Raw genomic sequence first — 24,083 nt, 5'->3', positions numbered from 1 at the left:
TGAAGAGCAGCATGCATGTACACATTGCCAAATACTCAGCAACCCAAATTAGTCTGATGGTTAGTTTCGAACCCTGTTACCTCAGCACAGCAGCTCGATGTGCTACCCATTCGACCACTGATTAGCCAGTAACCCAGGTAGGTGGGAAAACGGTTACGTACATACAAACATACATAGATACAAACAAACGTGCATAGGTGGATAGATATCCCCCGGAAAGTTTGTGAAGTACCTTAAGAATGCAATAAAAGCACTTGTAAATTTGTGACATCAGACTGATGTACCACCACTGAGGCTTCAGCACGAAATTCAGAAGGGAACAATTGAATCTTTACTTTCTCTGGTAATAACGAACATTTTTCCATCAAGTTAATGAGATTATGTTGCCTAAATAATAAGTTACCAATCGAAACTGATTTAATGTTGTTCTTTAGTGCCATAATACACAATGCTTCAACATTGTATATGTCGTTTTGTGCGCTATTGTATGACAATGGAAAACCAATTAACCAGAATGTATAATCTGGCGAGGTTCTGTAATCGTTGGCACTGAGGTTATGCTCTGGGGGTATTTTATAATATTTATTTCTTTATGACTGGCTTTACGAAATAGAGAGAGAGAGAGAGATACATTTATTGTAATAGGAAATTTCAGAGGTTGGCTTGAATCAAAGTTCTGACCTACCTGCTACTCAGCATTGGGGAAGGGAAATGGGAGTAAAAAAAGAGAGAGAGGGAGAAGTGTTCATGATAAAGATGAAAATGGTGGTGAGTGAACTTGAACAACAAAGGCTCTTCAAAATCTCAAATACAAGCCACTCTCATTCAAGAATTTGATTAGAACCTCTAGAACATCACGCTGATGACAAGGGACCAGCCAAGGTCCCACAGAAACCTTTGCAGACAAAGGTTGATTGGTAAACTTATACCAAATACTTATACTTAAATTTTATACGAATTACTGTCTGTGCACAGCATATCACAGGCAGTTGCACGAGATTTGTTCTGTGTTTTTAGGTATATCGCATTCCTTGCAGTCCAGACTATCTGCACAGGCAATTAGATGCAAGTAGCATTGAGTGAATGCCACACCTCATCATAACCTGCACGGCAGGCTTGCATTACTTCTTTTCATCATAAGTGGTAATTTCATTTCTATGCCAAGTTCGAGTGGCAGTGCCCAGTATGTTCCATTGTTTTTTACACATATGGTGTGTACACTATATGCGTCAGTGTCTGGCCGAGAAACTGGAATGGACACTTGCATGGCATTATTGTGGGCTATCATTGCATCTTCTTTGGTGAGCTCATTCCTGTATGAGCGGCAGTGCCCTAGAATCTATTGAAGCCTCATATGATGGCCAGTGCTCGAGGTTAAATCGTGTAATTCTACCACATCTTGAGCAACGAGACAGTACAGTACTTGTTTGTAAGGGCAGAATGAATCACTTGTAGTGCTAGTTTTGCATCGGAATGTACAGTCCAGACTTAAGGTGGTTTCATTGATATAAAGTGGACAGCTTCACAGATGGCTACAGTCTCTGCAGCCGTTGATGTAGCTTGGTGGTCGAGGCAGAAATGCTTACTGATCGTCAAATTCAGTATTGTGAGTGTTGCGGTTGAAGTAGTTGGAGAAACCGACCCGTATATATATATATATATATATATATATATATATATATATATATATATATATATTTAGAGGCATGGAAGTAGCATATTCTGCAGACATATATGGTAAGGCTAATTGCCTAAGGGCACATGAGGGTATACGCAACTTTTTAATAAATCCCGGAATAGAGAGATGCACCACAGTTCTTGATGAAGTTCATGCTGGTACGTTTGCTATTTTGGCTGGAGCAAAGCCTGAAAGAGTGATGTGATATGATGTGATAGAGATCACATGATGATATAGATGATGTGATAGAGATCTCGAAAAAGCACTGTCTGGATGCGGGATGTGAATCATCAGTAGAGTGTGATGTTTGTCATGAGTCAACAGTCGGAGATGTACTGAGAGATTCACAGGTGTGGTAAACTACACAATGAATGCGTGCGGTGTAGTTACTGCGGCCCTTCTGAACAACTTTAGTAGAGTCATGTTGTTTACAGTATGGATGTCCGTGTTTGGTACCATTAGCGTCCTTTTTGGGTTCCATTACTTTTTAGGGGCCTATTGGTGCTGCTCTGGGGTAATTTTTACTGCGACTATACTGCTCACAATCTTCGAAACACTTAGTACTCAGCTTTGCAGTAGAAAAGATGTGGCAACAAAAAATATGCTTGTGCTTGTATTCTTTATGGCTACTGTTAGTGCTTGACAACTGTTGCGAGTGTTGCATAAAAATTTAGACAGCCTTTGCTGTATATACATATGTATGGATGGTGTTGTGAAATTTTCACAGCCCTGTGCATAGCTCACAGAATACACACAGCAAAGGTTGAGGATGGCTTGCATGTTGACATTTATTTTATTCCAGGAACGTGCAATAACAAACACGTGTGCTGCAGAGTGATGGTTGGGCTTCCTGCTTTATCATTGTTTAGCAGTTACTCTGCGCAGGCATTGTAATACACGTGTGTTGACTAAAAGACATGTAGCACACAATTTTCTGCAATGGGAGTGTCTTTATTCATGGGCATTAAATATGCCCGTACTGCATGGTGTTATCATATGTAATATGTGACAAGTGACAAGTTTGGCTCACAAATTCGCAACCAAGCATTTCATTAGAAAAGTGAGGTTTATTTAGGCATAGCAGGCCTACACGCAGGCTTGTCTAATTTTTTCGCAACAAAATAAAAATTCATGCAGTAAAGGTGTTAGGAAATAAACTAGCGAAAAAAAGATAGACACGGACAAAACACCAAACATCATGGTTATCAGCTAGCAACTGCTTTAGTTCGGGAAGAAAGAAAGGCATCCTTTGTCTACGCATGTACAGAAAGAAATGCCTCAAGGGGTAAAAACAAACAAACTGCTTTAAGCTGTGCCATTAGTCTTGTCCATGTCATTTCTTGTGCTCTCTTAATTTCTTAAAGAGGCTACAACATGGTCATCCAACTAGTCTACGTTTATCAGTGTAACTAAGGGTAGAGGGGCAAATATGCTTGCATACAGGGAAGAAATTGGAGTCTCAACACATTTCTAGATGAAATTCCAATTTGAAATCGCTGCCTGCAAATCCCTACCACTGACAGCAGCTGCCATTTTGGCATGGCTTGACTGACGTCAAGAAATGCAAGGTCACCACTGTGTTATCTGCTATGAAACATCCTGAAACCATGTGCCTGCCATGCTGGACTCTGCTTGTTCCTCATGCTTTGGCACTCAACGGCACAGCAACTGCAATCACAATGTAAAAAAAAAAAAATTATACATGTACAAATTTCCTGCCATTCCAGATGTGCTAAAAATTTGCCAGCTTCCTGGGGGACATGTATTGTTTAACGTGCAGTACATATAATTCAAGCTTAAAGATTTGTCCCATTAGATGGGCCCATTAAATATAATGAACCAACCAAACAGTACGTCTTGTTATGATGTCACACATTGAAGATGTCAATGAGGAAAAAAGAAATCACTATTGGGTCTAGCAAGCACTGACCTTTTGACTTGCAAGACTTGTGTTTATTGCCGTTTTGTTGTTTTTCTTTTACTTTTAGAATACACCACAGTGATGGTCTATGATGATGTATTTTCATCACAGAGGGGTTTGCAAGGAACGTTGCCATGAACAGCAGGTCCTTCTGTAAAAAAACTTGTATTACAGTCGTGCAGTTGAGGTAAGGAATTAAGCAAGGCCAAGTGATGAAGGTGCAGCAGGCTGCTTGCATGAGCTCCATTCTGAGAACTAACACCCCACACTTCCAGTAAATTTTGCAAGAAGGAAGATGATGGTGGAAATGTATATATACAAGGTAATTGTGCGTGCAGGTGCACTGGCAAACACGTCATAATGTTACACCAAAAGCTTGCTGAACACTCTCAGCCACCCTAGACAAACTGGACAAGCACCCAATGACAGAAAACAAGATTCTTGGAAACTGGCCTATGCAAACATCAGCGTGATCCGCTATGAAAGCGCTGCTGCGGTACTTAAGAGACACTGGACTTTCTGACAAATTGTGACTTCACTATGTGACCTGGCATTGTACGGTGACACTGCATAACACTAGGAACGTCTTTGCAGGCTGCGTGACAGTGCCCACAGAAACAGTTTGTGTGTGCGTGTGTGTGTGTGTGTGTGTGTAGGTTTTTAATTTTTTTTGTCCCTCTCTCTCTCACCTATTGCATCCCCTTGCCCCTCCCCCAGTGCAGGGTAGCCAACTGGAGATAATCTCTGGTTAACCTCCTTGTCTTTCCTTTGCTTCTCTCTTTCTCTCTCGCTCAAGTAGCGCACTACATGTCTAACTTCACCACTTTGTCATGTGTGAGTTTCTAAAAATAGCTTCTAACAATGTGCTCTCGATATCCTGATTCTGGGCACAAGACAAATATTGACTTAGCTTTTATTTCTTGGTTAACCACTGCAGTGCACCTACATAGAAGTTGACCAGGTGGCCGAGACGTGCGCAGTCATGCTGAGCAAGCCGGCCTGGATGTGGGGTGCCGAAATGGGAGCCAACGAGCATGGCGTCTGTATTGGCAATGAGGCCATCTTTACACATCTCAATGGACCAGATGACCGCACCGAACGACTGCTGGGCATGGACTTGGTGAGGTGAGTTGCAAATTTGCATGCGCATTGCTCCAGACTACTACTTCTGTTTAGGAATAAGCTTTACCTCGGGAGCTCATATCTAAATACATAGTTGGAAATGGAGGAGTTGTTCTGTTTGCCGTTCGTCTAACTGATATTGACGAGGCTTCTTGTATTTCAAACAGAAAGCTAATGTCCACTGGATGTTCAAAGCAGGTTCCTGGTTTAGGTCTTCAGTTGGGAAAGCGTTAGCTTGTATTAGCTCATGGCTTAGTTTTGTGCCATTGGCATCATTCGCAGTGAGAGAAGTGAGTGAAATAAAGTTCGTAACGCCATGTTGCCGAGTTTTGTGCTGCTTGCAGAAGTAGACCTTGGCAGCATGCCAGTGCATAGGTACCTTGGCAGCACACCGGAAGGTACTTTCATTGGTTAAAGTACACATGATTATGCATGCAATTTCATAAATGAGAGAGGACAAGTAGTTAGGTCATGGGGATGCAAAGCTCGGCTCCCTGGTGCACCATTAGGCGGTGTTGCCCTCCATGCATCGCTATGCATCATAGGCGGCAGAAACCAACCGATTGTGCCCACCATTGTCGTCATGTCGCCTTCATCATTCTGTTGATGTAATTTCTTCTTCATCATTCCATCTTATCATGCTGTCATCATTCATTTGTAATTATGACAGTGTTGTCATGATCATTGTCGTCATGCCATCGTTATGACATCGTCACACAGTTGTCGTCATGCATTCGTTGTCATACTATCGTCGTGATACTGTCATGGTTGTTCCATCGTCGACATTAAAGCTTCATCATCCAATGCTCCTCATACTATCATCGTCAAGCCATCATTGTTGCTCCGCTGTTGTCATACACTCGGTATCATACCACTGTCCTCATGCTGTCGTCATCACAGTGTCATTGTTATACCATTGCTATCATTTCAGAATCATCATTGTGCCATTGTCATACAGTTATCATACTGTTGTCGTGACGCTGCTGTGGTCATTCCATCATCGTCATTCAACTTCGTCATCCGATTCTCATCGTACTTCCTTCGTTACGCCATCGTCAGCATACACTCGTTATATTTGGAAAGATTGGATGCGCTTTGTAGACGATCACAAGGAAGAAGACAGGACAGGCACAAACTAACAACTGAGGTTTATTCGAGGGAAGCACTTAAATATCAGACCATGCCAGCGCAGGTGCATCAAAGTATCAGCAGCAGAAAAGAAGAGAAAAAAATACAAAACCACAAAAAGCCAATGGCGTGGCTCAGCTAATCATATTATCTGGGAAACGTGCCTCCCTATTGTAAAGCATGACCGATGTGTCCCTGATGCATGCTTGTCCCTTCTTTTTTATATAATATGCCTCTAAAAGTTCCCGTGCTTTTTTGTTACTGCACTTGCGTAGGGTCTTAACCTGGTTGAGCAGAGGCCTGCATTTATGATCTAGGCAATGCATGGGTAAATGACGTTGCTCCCGGTTTTAGTTGACCCTTCGTGTTCTCGGATTCGCATGTTCAAACACCAGAAAGAAGCAAGGTGGCTGCGGCGTGAAACACAAAAACCCCCATGTAGATTGCCAAGTTGGCGTTATCAGATTCCCCTGACATGTGGCAAAACTTACATAGGCCAGATGGGCCGTTTTTTGAAGCCAAGTTTTGACAATTCGAACTCAAAGGAGCCCAAACATTTGTTCGAATTAAATGGAGTTCTAATTAACGGAAGCTCCTTGAAGGGAAGACTTCAGTGCTGCACCGTGTTAGGCGATTCATGTTCACCAAGGTAACACGTGTGACATGTTTCGGGAGTGTGACTTCACAGCAGTGCGGCGTGTCGTGCCGTGAAGCTACATTTCTAGGAAAAAATTTTGCTGCTGCGAAGTCGCATCGCAATGCAAATATAGCATATAACCCTCCCCACGACTTTACTCTTAAATTCTTTTTACAGCGGAGCTGTACACGACTAGGGTGCGTTAGAATTTTCGTGTCCGCCCACAGAAACTATCATCATCAACGGCTCATACTCGTAAACACTCGTACCCCCATAGGCAAGCAAAAATTGTAGTGGCTCATAGCCCCATAAGGCAGAGCGTACAAGCATTCAGCAAAGTGTAGCGAACAGTGCTTACATTCCTTCTAATCGCACATACAACATACGGAACCGCATGTCGAAAACTGTCATCATCAATGGCTCATACCCCCATAAGGTTCATGGCTAAAATGATATTGCGCGACATAAAAACGACACGGACGGAAAGAAGACGACACACCAAGCGCTTGGTGTGTCGTCTTCTTTCCGTCCGTGTCGTTTTTATGTCGCGCAATATCATTTAAGCAATGGATTACCAACTTGCCCGGAATGCTGCTCTCATTAAGTTCATGGCTACTCACTTTGCGTTGGTTAGTTGCCATGGCCCTACCCCTCTGGTCGTTGTCGGTGATTTCAGTTTGGATGTGTCGGGACTGAAAAGGGAGTGGTTTACTCGTTTCGTGTTGCAGACATAGTGATTGCGATGCCACACCGACCCAGCCCACCCGACCACCCAGCGGCATACGTGCATCAATTTGATGTTATCAAAGAATGCGTTTGCAGTTGCGCGTGTGCCTGTCAGTGTACATCATAGTGACGACAAAGCCATTGTGACCGTCGTTACTAAGTGACAGTGAGTGATGCAATAAAGTAGTTGCCACAAGTTTTCATGCTACGATGTTTACAGCTCCGCTGGTCATCTACCTTTGCAGGGCGGAATAGCCTTGAATTTTTATTTTTGGTACGAATTATACCTGCCAAATTATGCTGCTTGCAACGAGAGATGGGAGCAGCAGCCGGCGTTCGGCCACACTGCCAGGTCAGCGGCACCACCACATGCTCGGTGCACTGCTGAGAGCATGGTCGGCAGCGCAGTGTGATTGAATTAACCATCGCGAATGCCTATGTGTTCAAAATTACCGGGAGTTTTCGCTAATTGAAGTACACATAGTTTTGACAGGACCGTGGCATCTGTTCAAATTAAGTGGATTCGAATTAACGAGATTTCACTATAATTATTATAGTAAGGAAAAATGGTGCACCTAGAAGTAATGGTGCCAGCGCTAGTGTTCGCAAATGTCATTCTATGCTTAAAATGGCATATCTCGTCGGGGCTGGAAGTTAACTAAAGATCAGTATGGCCAGTTGGCTTTGGGCGCCCAAGGTAAAATCATAAATGAGGCATTGCAGGGTGACATGCGTTGGGTGCCTTTTGAAGTCGGAGAAGCACAGAGCAATGTTAGTTTTGAACAAAGGCTCAGAAACATAGATGAAAATAAATGGGCAGCTATACTGCACAGCTGAGAAGTGTGGACACAGAATGGAGGAAGAAGTCAAGAAAGTTGGCAACCAAGTACAGGGTGATTGAAACTGTAAATAGACAACCAGGAGTCATCAGAAAGAAAGTCAGAGAAACAGACACTGTGCATTGAATGCAAAGAATGGAAACAAAAAATGCAATGGAGATTTACAAGAATGGGAAGAAAGAAATTAGAAGGGAGAATCTGTACAATAACTTGAAGGGAAGTATTCTGTAGAAGGACTTGTTGTTGGGCTAGTTGGTGTTTCCTTACCGACATAATGTTGCGCGAAGGCACAATTAGAAATAAGAGACACAGATACATGTCACAAGCGCCTGTGATGTGTATCTCTGTCTCTTCTTTGTTTTGTGCCTTTGCGCTACATTATGTTGGTATGAAGGGCATTTGAGGATCAAGCTTGGATTTTAAAGTGAATGGAAGCATCAACCAGTCAGCAGTCAAGATAAGCAAGAGACGTTTAGAGTGTTGGTGGAAAAAAAGCAGGGAAGAGATTGATACGACCAGATTTGTTACAAGCACAGGTAGTGGTACAAGGCAGATAGAGAAATGTTGAGGAAGAGAGAAAAGATTAGAGAGGTGTATACAAGAATGCTAGAACAAAAAGCACATATAGCATACCTGAGTAACTCAAGCAGGCTAGGTGACCATTTGTCACTGCCCTGTCTCAGTGGGATGCCAACAAATCATCATCATCAGCAAGTCACAGTTCTCACTGTTGGTTCATTTTTTGGTCCTGCCAGGGCAATGCACTGCCGTGATATCCAAAAAATATATGGCCAATAGCTATCGCACTTGTTGGTGCATCAACAATAAGCACGAAAGACCGGGGGGGTATTAAGAAGTTCAAGGAAAGGTTAGGTGGTCTCTCGAATAAAATAGTAGACTTCATTCTACATGCCATGGAACAAAACTTAGCTAATGTGGTCATGAGAGCATTGTCTAATGACCAGGCAGGTTTAATTACGCTCAAAAAGTGTTGAGTGTTGCCCCCAGTGCCCCTTTAGCGTATTACTCTCAATGCTTTCACTTAAGTAGAATGAAGAGAACTTTAGTGAGTCGACAGAGCTTCACAGTAGAAGCATTACATTTGTTACGGTTGCATTGGCGCACTGTGGTCAAGCTTGGCTGCTGCACCATAAAACGTTAACTAGCTACTAAACATTGTTACCGTCGATGCGGTGTCATTTATGTGAAGCAAAGTATTCCAGGTGTCCTGATCATAGTGTACACATAGCCGAGCTTTTACGGACTTCTCCTTAAGTTTCTACCATGTCAGAAAGAGGCAGCTGCCTCATTTATCATTCTGACATTAGCTCAATTCTGCAGAAGAGTACACATTGCTGGTTGGTTCATGATTACGAGCAGTAAACAGCGTTAAGCAACAGGACAAGGCGAGGGACACAGACATCAGCGCTGAATACAGTAACAACCAAGTGTCTTTATTCTTTCAGTCAACATATATATACTCCGCTGCTTTCTGAAAGCACAGAATCAACAGAATTCAGCATGCGCAGGGGCGAAAATTGCAATTAATGCGATAGGAAGGCAATCTCTTTTGGAAGGAGAGAAGTAGAGGGTAGGGCTTACACATGCTTCGCCGCTATGATGAATGTGGAAAGCTTCGGAATAAGGACTTGGTTGTTAGTCGGCGCTGTTGTCTGTGTCCCTCTCCTTGTCCTGTTGTTTAGCGCTGTTTACTGCTCGTAGCTCAATTAATTCCTCAGAAAAGATTTTGTACGCATTGTTGCAGCTGCAGACATTTTCTGTATTCTCCTTACAGGAATGATATACAAATAATACATGCCATATGTACTCAAAAATAGGTCAAACACAAATTTAGGTTTACTCCTATGCCGTATTTACTCGCATAATGATCGCAGTTTTCTGTAAAAAAAAATTGATGCGAATTCAGGGGTGCGATCATTACGCGGGTTAAATTTCCCGCAAAAAAGAAAAAATTTTTTTCATCTCACATTTGCTGTGAGATGATAACAGGTCAACAAATAGGCAGCTGCCGCTGTATGTAGTGCGGGACAACAAAACAAAAGTGGCGGCCGGCGGAGCAAGCCGAACCATAGCCTCCTTTATTTTTCTGTGCCTGGTCAATGGCAGCTGGGGCCGTTGCCAAGTGCCGTTCATGCAAGTACGCGAAGCCGCTCCCAGGTGGCGCCCGCAGCCCTGGGTTGAGCAGACAGCGCAGCTTCCATTTTTCTCCAAACGTACATAATGTGGGACAATGGTCACGATGTTGGCTACCTATATATTGTTTTTATACATATGCAAGCGTACGTAAATGAGTAGTAGTAGTATAAGACTTTATTCAGGCACAAAGCATTAGGCGCCTAGGATGTCGATGGCCTGCTGCACGAGCAGGCGCCGTTCACTTTCAGCTCCAAGCCAGTCCAGCCAGTATGGGAGGAGGTGGGAAAGAAACCCCATTACAGAGCAACAGGGCAGAATAGGTTGGCATAAAGGGCAGGGCAGTTGGGACATGAAAGATCGCGACGAAATTTGTATACGTAAATGAGGAGTTGGATTACCAAGCAAATTGTGAGCAGCGATTCCAAGGTGAACCTTTAGTTTGTTGACTTCATCACCGGCGATGCTATTCATTTCGCTAGTTCCCTATAAAAACACACTAACATTAGAACCCTTAGGTTACCTCATTAACAAACATTATATGAGAGTATTTCTCAATGGCACAAGAGTCTGCCTGTGAACACCATCTCATGTTCCTAAGATGTTTTTTGCAGGCTAATCTGAAAGCGTTCCTTATCTGTGTGTTTACTACCGACTTTTGCCTGGTAATGATGCAACGGAACCAAAAGGCAAGGCACATCTAGTCTACATGCAAGAACTTTACTCTCATAAGCAAGAAAAGTCATAAGGGTAAACACATGTCACAGCTTCAGCAACTTCCTAGAAAGTGGCTTGGATGTAAGTGGCTTGACTATGTCCCTCCTGTCTGTCACAGACAAGGCATAGTTCATGAATACTGGTCTGAAGAACATTGCACAAACAAGTTTCAAAAGTTCTTTGTGATGGTCACTGCGTGCACATGCACATTTTAATGCCCCATGTTCTGCAAGGACATCCACGGCAGTTGAGACTGCAGCTTGAAGGGGCTTTGCCAGAAACCTCCTTTTCTCTAGCATCACTTCAATGTACTTTTGCAGTGTGTAAAGCACATAGACGAACTCGGCAGATGGATAAAAAAGCCCTCCCCTGTCCTGATGTGATGTGAGGCTGTCGCTGGGCGCAGATGAGGCAGGTCATGTGAGAAGAGCACTGCAGGAGCTGCAGTCCAACTTCTCTTGCACAATATGGGCCAAGTAGCCTCCTAACATGGAGAGTGCCGCAGTGTCTGGTGTAGGCAGCAAGCTTTTCGGGTTCTTGAGGAGATCACCAAGGAGCCTTCTTATCTCTTGTGGAAAAACATCCATGTTCGAGGAGTCAAGCACGGGGGACGATGCAATCGGTAGCGGAGAGTCGGCAGTGACATCGCGAGGCAGGCACCTTGCAGTAGCACGGACAAGGGACGTGGAATGCAAAACGGCAGCCTCTTGTTTTCTCAAAACAGCATCGCTCCAGGACTTCTTCACAGGTGTTTGCATATACTCTGGATTGTCTGGAAACACGCTCGGTGCCGCACCTCTTTTAAGCTTCCTACTCTTGCATCCTTCCTTGTAGTCGTCAGGGAGGAAATGTTTGCTGCAAATGACTGAATAGCATGATGTGGTATTCGGCACCCAGTCCTTTCTGGATATCACTTGCAGCCACTTCACTCTTAAGTCGTTGTCACTAAGAATTTCATGGAATGAAATTCCTGGCACTTTCCGCTTCGCGTCTGATTTGCGGGATCCCGGCACACAGCAGTATGCCATAGCTCTTGGCACACGCGAAAAACTGCGTAAACACAGCGCAAACAATGCGCCGACTGATTGCCGCAGCCCGCACACCTGCACGTGCCTTCCCCAGGGCTGGCAGCGCCGCCCCGCGGAAAAATTCGGCAAAGGGGCATTGCCTTCAGACGGTGTTTCAGCAGCCTTTGAGCAGGCACAGAAAAATAGAGGAGGCTATGGCCGAACGCGCCGAACGCGATATTGTTTTCGTCTTGTGAGTACATACGTGCATTGAAACAGTTTCTTCCATATCAGTAATGAATAGTTTCGTTAATATCGGCGAGTTTGCAGTAATAACACAGCCATGTCCACGTTGAGGGGACGTAGGACCACTATGCCCGAGAACTGTCAATCCGGGCCGAGGATGAGCCAGAGCTACCGTACCCCGTGAAAAGTTACAAATAAATCACCCAAATGTACAGAAGCGGCAGATGTAGCCTTCCCCGTCCGCATCCGCAACTCAGCCGAATGCAGCAAACGATCGTGCGACACATGCAAGTGGAGTCGCTAGCACATCCCGTGCTCTTGCACGAGAAGTTTCCAACAGAGCATGACACTTTATGCCCGTTTTGCATGTGATCAAAAAGCACTCTAGCACACATCATTGCAGAGTGCACTAAGCTCAAGAACCCCCCACCATCCCTACCCCCCCCCCCCAGCTCCAACCCCTCCCCCCCCCCCCCCCCGAGCGATGGGAGACCTTGTTGTCCAGCCCCGACCTACCGACCCAGCTCGCGCTGGCGGCTAGGGGCCAGGAACTGCTGGACGCATATGGGACCTGAGAAGAAGGTTCCACCCCATCTGGTGCCAGCGCGCACCAACCGTTACTAAGGGCTCAGTATAAAAGTTGATTCTCTCTCTTGAGGGGACAGAAAGAGATGGGCGTGCTTAGCTGCCAGTGGCATAGGAACACATGGCGGGCATGCTGCGGAAACTGCGGCATTTGTCTTCACTACTATCCTAATACGGCACGTTTCCGCTAAGAGTGGGCGAATATTTTAGCTGTTTTACAAGCGTCGGCGTATGAATAGGGGTACATTTCTAACGTATCACTGTAAACGTGTCTGCTATCGTTGCTGCTCGCGATTTGTTACGTGCCCACGAGTGCAGACGAGAAGAATCGAAAGGCACATTTTTTGTTGTTGTTGTTGTTGACCCCAACCATTATAAAGCCTACACATAATAAAGGCAAGTTTGGTTGTAGCTTTTTTTTTTGTCATGGAAGTGCGAAAAATGATGAAAGGAGTGAAATGGGGCATCTGCTTAAGAATGTTTGGTGCGTGCAGACCGCTTGGTTTGTCTTGAAGAGTCGTTTGCGTAGCATTTGACAGATGGTAAGCGCGATCATTATTAGCTAGACTTGGCACACGACATATCGCTGCGGCAAGTTCGGGCTGCGATCATTACACGGGAAATAAAAAAAAATCGAATTTTGATGACAAAATTTAGGGGTGCGATCATTACGCGAGTGCGATCATTATGCAAGCAAATACGGTATATTTCACTTGCCGAGAAATAAAACATTGTAATTTGAATATAGGTTGAACTATATCTCTTTAAAAAAAAAAAAAAAACTTTGATCATGACACACTTTTATACACCGTAAGCTCGGCTACTAACTCTCACCAGTTGTTGCCGTGAGCTGCATCCTTGTCGGAACTTCCATAGCAGTCTACCTTGTCGGGTGCTTTGCTGGCGTTTTTTGGAACTCCAAATGATGTCGTCCTCAATGCCGTCATGTGCGTTGGATATGCAGCATTTCTTAAAGCCAGTCAGAATAACCTCCAGGCTGGCTTTACGGCGAGCTAGATGTGAGAACTCTGCTAGCTCAGTACATTTGATAGCTTTGTTCACAAATATAGGTCGAGATTGTTTGATCACAAATGTAGGTTGATAGTTCATTTTGGGTAACCTTTTCGGGAAAGAAAGCTTTACCTGTATTCGAAGAAAAAATTTGGAGAACGCTTAAGCTCCGTTTTTAAGAGTGAAACGCGATAGCATTCAAAGATCCCTGACTGCTTTGTATGCTTCCTGGCAACTGCAGCTCGTGTAACTGTAATGTTTACTGGGAAACGCTGGCAAGAAACACTATGCACGAAGGCAAGCTTTCCAGTAGAAACGTGGCCTCTTGTGTGGGCCGATCCCGAAGGTAGTGCACAGCTGCGGCAAAAAAAGTTTTATCATTTTCAGGTTTCTGTTATTGTTTCACACCTTCAATATTTAAGTCTGTAAGAAGATTTAACGGTTTTTCCTTTCATGACATTTGTTTTTGGGGTGTCATTCTCAAAATTCCAATGAATAACTTTGTCAAGAATGTAAGACATGGTACGAGCAACTTTAGTGTTAGAATGGTGTGGCAATATAACCTGCTTATACCGCATGTCATATAGCAAGGCGTGGCATATACATATACCTAAATATATACAGAAAGTTTCGCCCATGGACAAATTTGCTGGCGCCAACACCGACACCAAATTTTCTGTGACACAGGGCCCTTAATATTATTGTGTTAATATATCATCATCATCATCAGCCTGGTTATGCTCACTGCAGGGTAAAGGCCTCTCCCATACTTCTCCAACTACCCGGTCATGTACTAATTGTGGCCATGTTGTCCCTGCAAACTTCTTAATCTCATCCGCCCACCTAACTTTCTACCGCCCCCTGCTACGCTTCCCTTCCCTTGGAATCCAGTCCGTAACCCTTAATGACCATCGGTTATCCTCCCTCCTCATTACATGTCCTGCCCATGCCCATTTCTTTTTCTTGATTCAACTAAGATGTCATTAACTCGTGTTTGTTCCCTCACCCAATCTGCTCTTTTCTTATCCCTTAACGTTACACCCATCATTCTTCTTTCCATAGCTCGGTGCGTCGTCTTTAATTTAAGTAGAACCCTTTTCGTAAGCCTCCAGGTTTCCGCCCCGTAGGTGAGTACTGGTAAGACACAGCTATTATACACTTTTCTCTTGAGGGATAATGGCAACCTGCTGTTCATGATCTGAGAATGCCTGCCAAACGCACCCCAGCACATTCTTATTCTTTTGATTATTTCTGTCTCATGATCCGGATCCGCCGTCACTACCTGCCCTAAGTAGATGCATTCCCTTACCACTTCCAGTGCCTCGCTACCTATCGTAAACTGCTGTTCTCTTCCGAGACTGTTAAACATTACTTTAGTTTTCTGCAGACTAATTTTTAGACCCACTCTTCTATTTTTCCTCTCCAGGTCAGTGAGCATGCATTGCAGTTGGTCCCCTGAGTTACTAAGCAAGGCAATATCATCAGCGAATTGCAAGTTACTAAGGTATTCTCCATTAACTCTTATTCGTGATTCTTCCCAATCCAGGTCTCTGAATACCTCCTGTAAACACGTCGTGAATAGCATAGGAGAGATCGTATCTTCCTGCCTGACGCCTTTCTTTATTGGGATTTTTTTGCTTTCTTTATGGAGGACTATGGTGGCTGTGGAGCCGCTATAGATATCTTTCAGTATCTTTACATACGGCTCGTCTACACCCTGATTCCGCAATGCCTCCATGACTGCTCAGGTTTCGACAGAATCAAACGCTTTCTCGTCATCAATGAAAGCTATATATAAGGGTTGGTTATATTCCGCACATTTCTCTATCACCTGATTGATAGTGCGGATATGGTCTATTGTTGAGTAGCCTTTACGGAATCCTGCCTGGTCCTTTGCTTGACAGAAGTCTAAGATGTTCCTGATTCTATTTGCGATTACCTTAGTAAATAGTTTCTAGGCAACGGACAGTAAGCTGATCGGTCTATAATTTTTCAAGTCTTTGGCGTCCCCTTTCTTGTGGATTAGGATTATGTTAGCATTCTTCCAAGATTCCGGTACGCTCGAGGTTATGAGGCATTGCGTATACAGGGTGGCCAGTTTCTCTAGAACAATCTGACCACTATCCTTCAACAAATCTGCTGTTACCTGATCCTCCCCAGCTGCCTTCTTCATTTGCATAGCTCTCAAGGCTTTCTTTACTTCTTCCGGCGTTACTTGTGGGATTTCAAATTCCCCTAGAATATTCTCTCTTCCATTATCGTCGTGGGTGCCACTGGTACTGTATAAATCTCTATAGAACTCCTTGGCCACTTGAACTATCTCATCCATATTAGTAATGATATTGCCGGCTTTGTCTCTTAATGCATACCTCTGATTCTTACCTATTCCTAGTTTCTTCTTCACTGCTTTTAGGCATCCTCCATTGCTGAGAGCATGTTCAATTCTATCCATATTATACTTCCTTATGTCAGCTGTCTTATGCTTGTTGATTAACTTCAAAAGTTCTACCAGTTCTATTCTTCATACAGCAGTACAGTAATACACGTTAATACAGTAATTGGAGAATGCATACCAATCTTTTTCAGTGTGGCTAGAGCATCTACCACGACAGAGCAGTTACCACGACTTTCTATCTAATAGAGGCACTGAGCGGAGAGCATATGGGTGCAGCAGTGACTTGAGAATGCAGAAAAAGCTGTTACTACTTAACCCAACGAGCTCTGTGTATATGTGCAACGTCAAGGTAGAGCCACGAATGGAAGACTCGGGAGTGTAGCTTTGGGGAACACGTAGGTGAATACCAGATTTTCCTTTCAACTGCCATCATGCTCATCTGGGAGCAAGAGGAGCTTGGAACTAGCGGTGGTCTCTTCGTTTAGATTGTTCATCAGTAGAGTGACCCAATTTGGCTCAATTTTATGCTAATGAAATGCACCGACTATCAGCCGCTGGTGCTGTGACATGCACTTTTGTCTTGAGTAGGCTTGCATACACTTTTGGAATGTGGTAAGGAAATGCTCCCGATCGGAGGAAATGGCTTCTTTGAACATATGAGTGAAATATTGTGCTGCATCTAGCAGGGAATTTGCTATCTCGTTTTAAAAACAGCCAAAAATAGCTTGCTTTCACCTTTGAAATGTCATCATCACAAGCATTGAAGCCAACCAATAGCTATTGGCTAATTTCTTAACCATGAGAACAATCTCAGTAATAATATCATTGGTAATATTGAGGTAAATAAATGAAAAATATATCTCAAGATATCTCGAAAAGACAAAAAAGGCCTTTCATCTGTGCACTACCGGTCTGCACATAACTGTTTGACATAGCTGTGTGGTCTCCAAGAGAGCAGCGGCATGCTGCATAGAGTGTAGACGCCACGGCCGCTACGGTGCGCTGCGACAAGTGCTCTCGCTGGTTTGATGCTCAGTTTTTGGGCGGAGCCTTGCCTTCTTGCCACTTCCCCTGTGTAGCTTCCAGCACACTAGTGGAAACGAAAGGAGAGCGAGAAAGCCACTCATTCACGCAATAACTACGTCTAACTTCACTTATACTTGAAGGATTAAAAAACTTTTGCGGCAGGAGCTTCTTACGACGACGTCCTTCAATAGTGAGGCCATCCTGTTGTTACTTAGAAAGGTGTTTAGGCGCCCCTTTAAAGGACAATTGCAATGACAGCTTGGACCACGTAAAAATACTAGTTTCAAATAGCATATATTTAGAGCAGCCTCCATGCAAAGCTTTACGTTTTAAATGCAAGTATATGCTTAATGAAAAGCTCTAAAAATGGGCGTTTTTGAAACAGTACCTAAACTCAAGAAAATTCCACCATTATTGCTCGCCAGGAATGACATGGAATCCCAAACATTGAGGCTCAGCATGGCATCTGAGCATAACTTCAGCTATTGGTCAGTGCCTGTGGTGCACTGAAAATCTCAGAGGCGATGGCATGTTGGGATTCGCATCAGACTGCTATGGCAATTATTCCTTTCGTATCTCTAGCTCTGCCGTTGATGTCTGTACACTCTGAATGAAACATTTATATGTAACTGGCAAAACAAATGTATACTGCACCACCAATATCACATCTTTTACGCTGGTGTCGGGAAATGGCACTCTGTTTTGACACTGTTAAATTTTGTTTGGAAGGCTCTGTGCCCATCTTGCTTATGATTCGAGTAAGGTTTCGTATCACTTTTCTCTACATCCAAAACAAATTTAGGTAACAACAAAATATGAATAATTCATTTGGGAGGGAGTGGCCAAATACTGCACCAGGAAGGCCGATTCCTGTTCTGGCGAGGCCTTTGTCCTGCAGTGGACATAAAATAGGCTGAGGATGATGATGAGAGTGTAGATGTGCTGACACCTTCTATGAATGTGGCTCCAAGCAGGAGGCTGTGTTGTTAGCTTACCGACTTTCACTGTGATATCACTTCAGCTTGAGTCCAGTGACTTCATTATTTCAATATTTTAAAAGAAACTCAAAAATAAGTTAAACTATAATTGTCTATTGCCCAGAATTATTTGTCTATCATACTCTATTAGCATCACCCAAAAAAATTATTGCTACAGAAACCGTTCTGACAAACCGAACAATGACATTTCGCAGAAATCTAGGGAATTTTGTTAATCAAGGTTACGGGAAACTGACTTCGGAGGTTAGCAGCACAGGTTTGATGACACAAGCTCAGTCATGTGACTGTGCTGTGGACACGCATGCTTTGACCTTGTACTGGTCAGTTAATCTGATTGTGCATCCTCTTGCCATGATTCTTTGCCTTTTAAAGCAGTGGTAGAATACTGTTTTACACATAGAAGAGATAAATTAAAAAAAAAATAACAGCATGAAGTCTTTATGAACTCTTGATACTTTGTCAACATCAAGTTCTATTCACAGCTTAAAGTGAAATATACATTCTACATCTTGTATTAACATTTTATTCCGACGAACTGTGGTTTAAAGAATGTATTGCACATGAAGAGTTTTTGAATGTAGAAACAGATTATCCAAGTAGACAAGCTCACTGAAGTCAGGAAAAAAAAGAAACAATGCAAAACAAAGACAAAAAGCATACACATCTAACTTACGCCTTTTTTTTTACATACATTTGCTTTCCATGAATTCAGTTTGCATAATTGACTAAATCAACACCTTATCTGTATGAGCTTGAGTGGCCTATTACATGTAGTGCTCAATCCCTTTGTGGATCTTGTAGTTCAGAGCTGGCAATACCACGTCAGAGGCCAGTGTCTGCCGCAGAAGGCATCATCTAGACCGGAGCGTAGTTGACCAGTCTCGGCACCTGTATGGCCTCTTCCTAAATGGTCCACACCAGTAGCCCAAATTCTTTGACCCTTCATTCCATGTCATGCTTGCAGCAAGCAAATCTCGTTTTTGCTTTGGCTATGCTATAATAGCCGCCACTAGTCATTGTACAGCGAAACTGTTGAAGGGAATTCTGCAGTGGTTCTTGTGCAGTGATGGTGAAAGCCATTGGTGAAAGCTGGCATAATCGGTATCAAATGGCAATAAAAAACAGCCAGCAGTGCTGCCTTTGTCAAGCCCCTAATCTACTTTGAAATGTAATTATCAATGATTCGAACCATGACCATCGAACACGATTATACATACATGGCCCCCATCAATATAACAACCACTGGTGTTGCTGAGCTGATCAACAACCTCAAGATGTCAACTTCTTCCGGGATGGACAGTATAAACTCAAAGATATGAAAATATACAGTAGTATCCTCTAGCACAGTCATTTCCTGCTTGTTTCAACACTCCCTCTCAACAGGGAAGTACCGTATGACTGGAAGGTCGGTAAAGTCATACCTTTCTTTAAGTCTGGCGATAAAAGTGCTGTTAACAATTAAGGCCCAATATCACTAACAAGCGTTCCCGGTAAGTTACTAGAACACATAATCTTTTCAAACATAGCAAATCACTTGGAAACTTACAAGTTCTTCTTTAAACATCAGCATGGTTTTAGAAAAGGACTATCACGTGAAACGGAACTATTCGAACAAACTGCGGATATTTTCCTAAACATGGATAAGGGCACACAAACAGGTTCCATTTTCATAGACTTCGCTAAGGCTTTCGATCGTGTTGCTCATTGCTGTCTCATAGCTAAACTTTCATGCTTAAACATAGATTCCGTAACAGTATCTTGGATAAGAAATTTCTTGTCATTCCATAAGCAGTTCACCGTTGTCGATAACTTTATTTTCAGTATCAGCGATGTAACATCTGGTGTACCACAGGGAAGCGTACTCGGACCATTACTTTTTCTGATCAATATTAATGACCTGCCATCTGAAATAATGTCATCCATTCGCTTGTTTGCAGATGATTGTGTGATCTATCGTCAAATTTGCTCACCTTCCGGTCACGTTGCTCTCAACGAGATCTTGACCGTATTACTAACTGGTGCTCTTCTTGGCAAATGACCTTAAACACTGATAAATGCAAGCTAATGACATTCACCCGTAAAAAGACATTTTCCGCTTTCGATTACTCACTTGATAAGAACCCCGTCACACGCACCAACTCATACAAGTACCTCGGCATTCTCCTTACACCTAACCTGTAACGGTCTGCGCACATCGAAAAAATAACTGCTAAAGCCTCACGTATGCTCGGTTATCTTAAACACAACCTGCGTGATGCTCCTGCCCTCACCAGACAAATCGCTTATCAGACTTTCGTAAGGCCACAACTGGAATTTGCAGCCCCTATCTGGTCACCTCATCAAGCTTACCTAATCGCAACTCTTGAATCGGTCCAAAACCGTGCCGCCCGCTTCATTGTCAGAGATTATCACCACGACTCTAGTGGGACTAGCAGAAAGTCATCTTTATCTCTCTCATCTTTTGAATCGCGAAGAACCATAGGACTGCTTTGTCTATTTCACAAAATAATCCATAGCACGCGCCCGTCCACTCTGCTGATCACTTGTCCATCTCGTACATCTCGGCGTCTGCACAATCATCTGTTTCCAGCGTATCTTTGGCCGAACAAATGCTTTCAATTCTTCCACATTACCACGTGCCATTCAGCATTAGAATAACCTACCAAACGACATAGTTGACATTCTTGACTCAGTATACTTCAAAGCACGCTTATGCATATTATTTCCATAATTCATCACAACTAAACCATACTGCGCACCTAAGTAAATACTTGCAGTGAAGTTGTATAGTTCTTTTTTCTTTTTGTTTTGTATTGCTTTAAAATTGTTAGAGACTTGTTCATTCATCTTCACCTGCTACCATTTGCATAATTTCTTGGTACTCCTTTTTTGTCACTTCACACAGTCGTTTTGTTTCATTTATCGTGTTATTTATATTGTTAGATATTTGTTCTTTCATGTTTACTCGCTAACAATGTATAATTTTTTTTTTACTCCTTTCTTTTTTGCAAATCCCTGTATCCTCCCCTCACGCAATACTCCTTCGGGAGCCTGTGAGGTAAATGAATAAATAAATAAAGTAAGTTACTTTTTGTATACATCGCTCGAATAGACAACTTCTTGGCCTGGATTATTTTTGCCAGTAGCGTCCATAATTTTTGTTTCTCATCTCACTAAGAGGAGCCCAAATAGACAAACATTTTATTGGTAGCGGCATGTGCGCCTTTTGGCTAAAATCAATTTTAGTGTCTGTTCTTGTGAGGACGTTTGTGCTGTACTGTTTTTAAAAGAATGATTTTAAAGGGAAAATGCATGTCTCTATACAAAGTTCTGTACAAAGCATGTGAAAAGGCTTGGGTATTTGCTGCAAGATCAAGCTACAGGGGGCAGCACCATCGCTTCCTTAGTTCTGATAGGCAGTCGGCAGCACGCATTGAAATGTAGATGGTAGCATGTCATTGTGGACAATTTGGCCCAATTTTATGGTAATAAAATGCACTGACAGTTAAACCTTGATACAATGAACTTCAATATAACGAAATTGTCGATATAACGAAGTATTTAACTTTTCGCAACCTCTTGTCCATAGAACACCATGTATTTAGAACCTCAATTTAACGAAGTGTGTTTGTATGCAACTTCAATATAACGAAATTTTGCTTTCGCCGCTAAGGAATGCCGAGGCAATAAATGGGAACTTCCGTGGCCGCACATGGTCAAACAGTTGAATTACAAGCGGCTGCTTGCGAACGCACCTCTCAAATCACAGGCGGCGCGACAAGAGCGACCTCCAAGGTGGAGAGGCATCATGCTCTGTGGAAGTACAAGTGCGATGAGATCCTATCGCGCCCCGCGCCCTTTGTGCTTTAGATGCAAATGAAAGTATGCAAGGGCGGGACAAGATGGTGGCTTCTCGGAGGCCACCTTCCCGCGCGAGCAAAGGGAAAGAGGGGGAGCGGAGTGAGCTCGCAGTAATGCGATCAAGCGCATGCGTTGCGATTTCTGGCGGGCGTCTCGGCTGTGCAGGGCTGTAAGCACAGCTGAGCACATACGCATCCGTGCATTTTGCTTTAGAGGTAATCTGCCATGTGTGCAAAGAGTGGGCGTGCCGAGAAGGCGTGGCATCAAGTAAGCTATCTTGCCACGTGTTTAGTGTTGGATGTTGCGCAATCTCGAGTTTCAGCGGCCCATTAGAGCGAGAGGTTGACAAAGCATTCGCTCCCCGTTGCCGGCACTTTTCATGATAGCGTCGTCTCAGTGCGGGCAACGCTATCAGCCACGGTGGCAGAGTGCATGCGAAAGCCTGGCTGGCCTCGCCTAATTCGTACTGCCGATGTGAGGATATCGTCGCCGACTCCCAAATTCGTCAAAATGAATTGTTTTCTCATTCAGGTTTGCTTTTTTCGATTGCCTGATAATTTGGAAAACCCTGTGGCCCCTTTCTGTGTAAGAAAAATCAACTGGCGACTGTACTTATTTGCATAAAAGGTTGAATTTCAATACAACGACATTTCAATATAACGAAGCAAATTGCAGATTCTACCTATTTCGTTATATCGAGGTTTAACTGTGTATATTGCCCTTCAGTGCCACATTGTTGCTCCAACTGAGTCAAAAAGTTTCTTTTTACTTGAAGTAAGCTCAAACTGCCATCGAACAGGGGCCTGGCACTCAGCCAAACATTGCCCATTTCGGTACTTACTTGAGGCTTCTTGTGCATTTTTCGCTGGCATTCTTGCCTACTCTGCTAAAGATGTTGTGCAACCTAATTATACCAGATTCTCTGTGAATCTGTCGGTAGTGATAAAATAAGTCAGTATCCCTGTATAACTAAGTTAAAGTAGCAATGAAGTGCACACTTTACATCACCAATTTTGAGCATGCATCTCTATTTCCCTCTTTCTTCTTTTTTTATTTGCTACAAAACGCGTATAGTTCACGAGTTCGATTAAACAATATTAGGCCACTGTGAGTGATTAACAAGATCGCCAGGTTGCTTCAAACAAGAGTATTCTTATTGCAGTAACACTAAAAATGTTGAATTTGAGCACGAAGCTGCCCTTGCACGGTTATATGCAAAGTTGCAATTACTTGAAATGCTAAATTCGTTAGCTTGCTTTACTTGAGCTAGTAATAGCCACTGTTTTCTATCCAGCTAACAACTCCACCCTGAAGAGTGAAAGGAAATTATAGTATGACTGCCTTTCAACTCGGTGTTATGATGCTGTGTGTCTAGAGGCTACTGTAACACACGATGCTCATGAATACCCTATTTAACTTTCCTTTTGTTGCAGTGAGTCAAAACACAAAGCCCATGATTTATTTGCGAGGCGAAATAAACTCACCCTCGTGGCGGCAGAACCACATATAAAATAACACTTCAGGCCATTGTGTAACTATTACGTGAGAGTCATGCAATTATTACAATTAATAAAGGTAAAATGAGATGTCCACCCAATCATAGCAATTGCTGCAAAGGTGGACTTCCCTACAAAGGTGGAATTTTCCCTTTATTAATTACTTCTCCACCTTGCGTGTTTCCGCAGAACTATTATGTATTTGCTTCGAGTTGTTGGCAACTTTGACTTCACCCTGCCATCTGCTAGCTGCCTGGTTAGCTCAGATGGTAGCATGGCTGCCCCGGAAAGGCGGTGGTCCCGGGCTCGAGTCCTGGACCAGGACGAATTTCTCATCAACTGCGAGGCTTTTCCTTCGAGGAGCCCGTATGGGTTTCCTTTGTAGCAATTGTTACGATTGGGTGGACGGCTCATTTTTCCTTTATTAATTACTTCTCCACCTTGTGGATTTTCGCAGAACTATTATGTCAGTTATTACAATTACATGACACAGTTATCGTAATTATAAATTTGATGACATGATAATGCACTCTTGC

At 43.2% G+C, this 24,083-nt stretch overlaps 1 protein-coding gene across 4 annotated transcripts in view; it reads left to right on the top strand.

The window, feature by feature from the left end:
- Nucleotides 1-24,083, top strand: part of LOC142572915 (secernin-2) — a 129,498-nt gene that overhangs the window by 9,276 nt on the left and 96,139 nt on the right. For all 4 annotated transcript variants that reach the window (XM_075682363.1, XM_075682365.1, XM_075682364.1 and 1 more), the window contains one exon: nucleotides 4,537-4,724. In XM_075682363.1, the coding sequence (XP_075538478.1) occupies nucleotides 4,537-4,724 (188 nt within the window). The remainder of the gene's footprint in view (nucleotides 1-4,536; nucleotides 4,725-24,083) is intronic.

The sequence above is a fragment of the Dermacentor variabilis genome, chromosome 2 (genome assembly GCF_050947875.1).
Source record: "Dermacentor variabilis isolate Ectoservices chromosome 2, ASM5094787v1, whole genome shotgun sequence".
Classification (NCBI taxonomy): domain Eukaryota; kingdom Metazoa; phylum Arthropoda; class Arachnida; order Ixodida; family Ixodidae; genus Dermacentor; species Dermacentor variabilis.
Note: the sequence above shows the minus strand (reverse complement) of the source record. Positions and strands in the feature narration are given on the sequence as shown.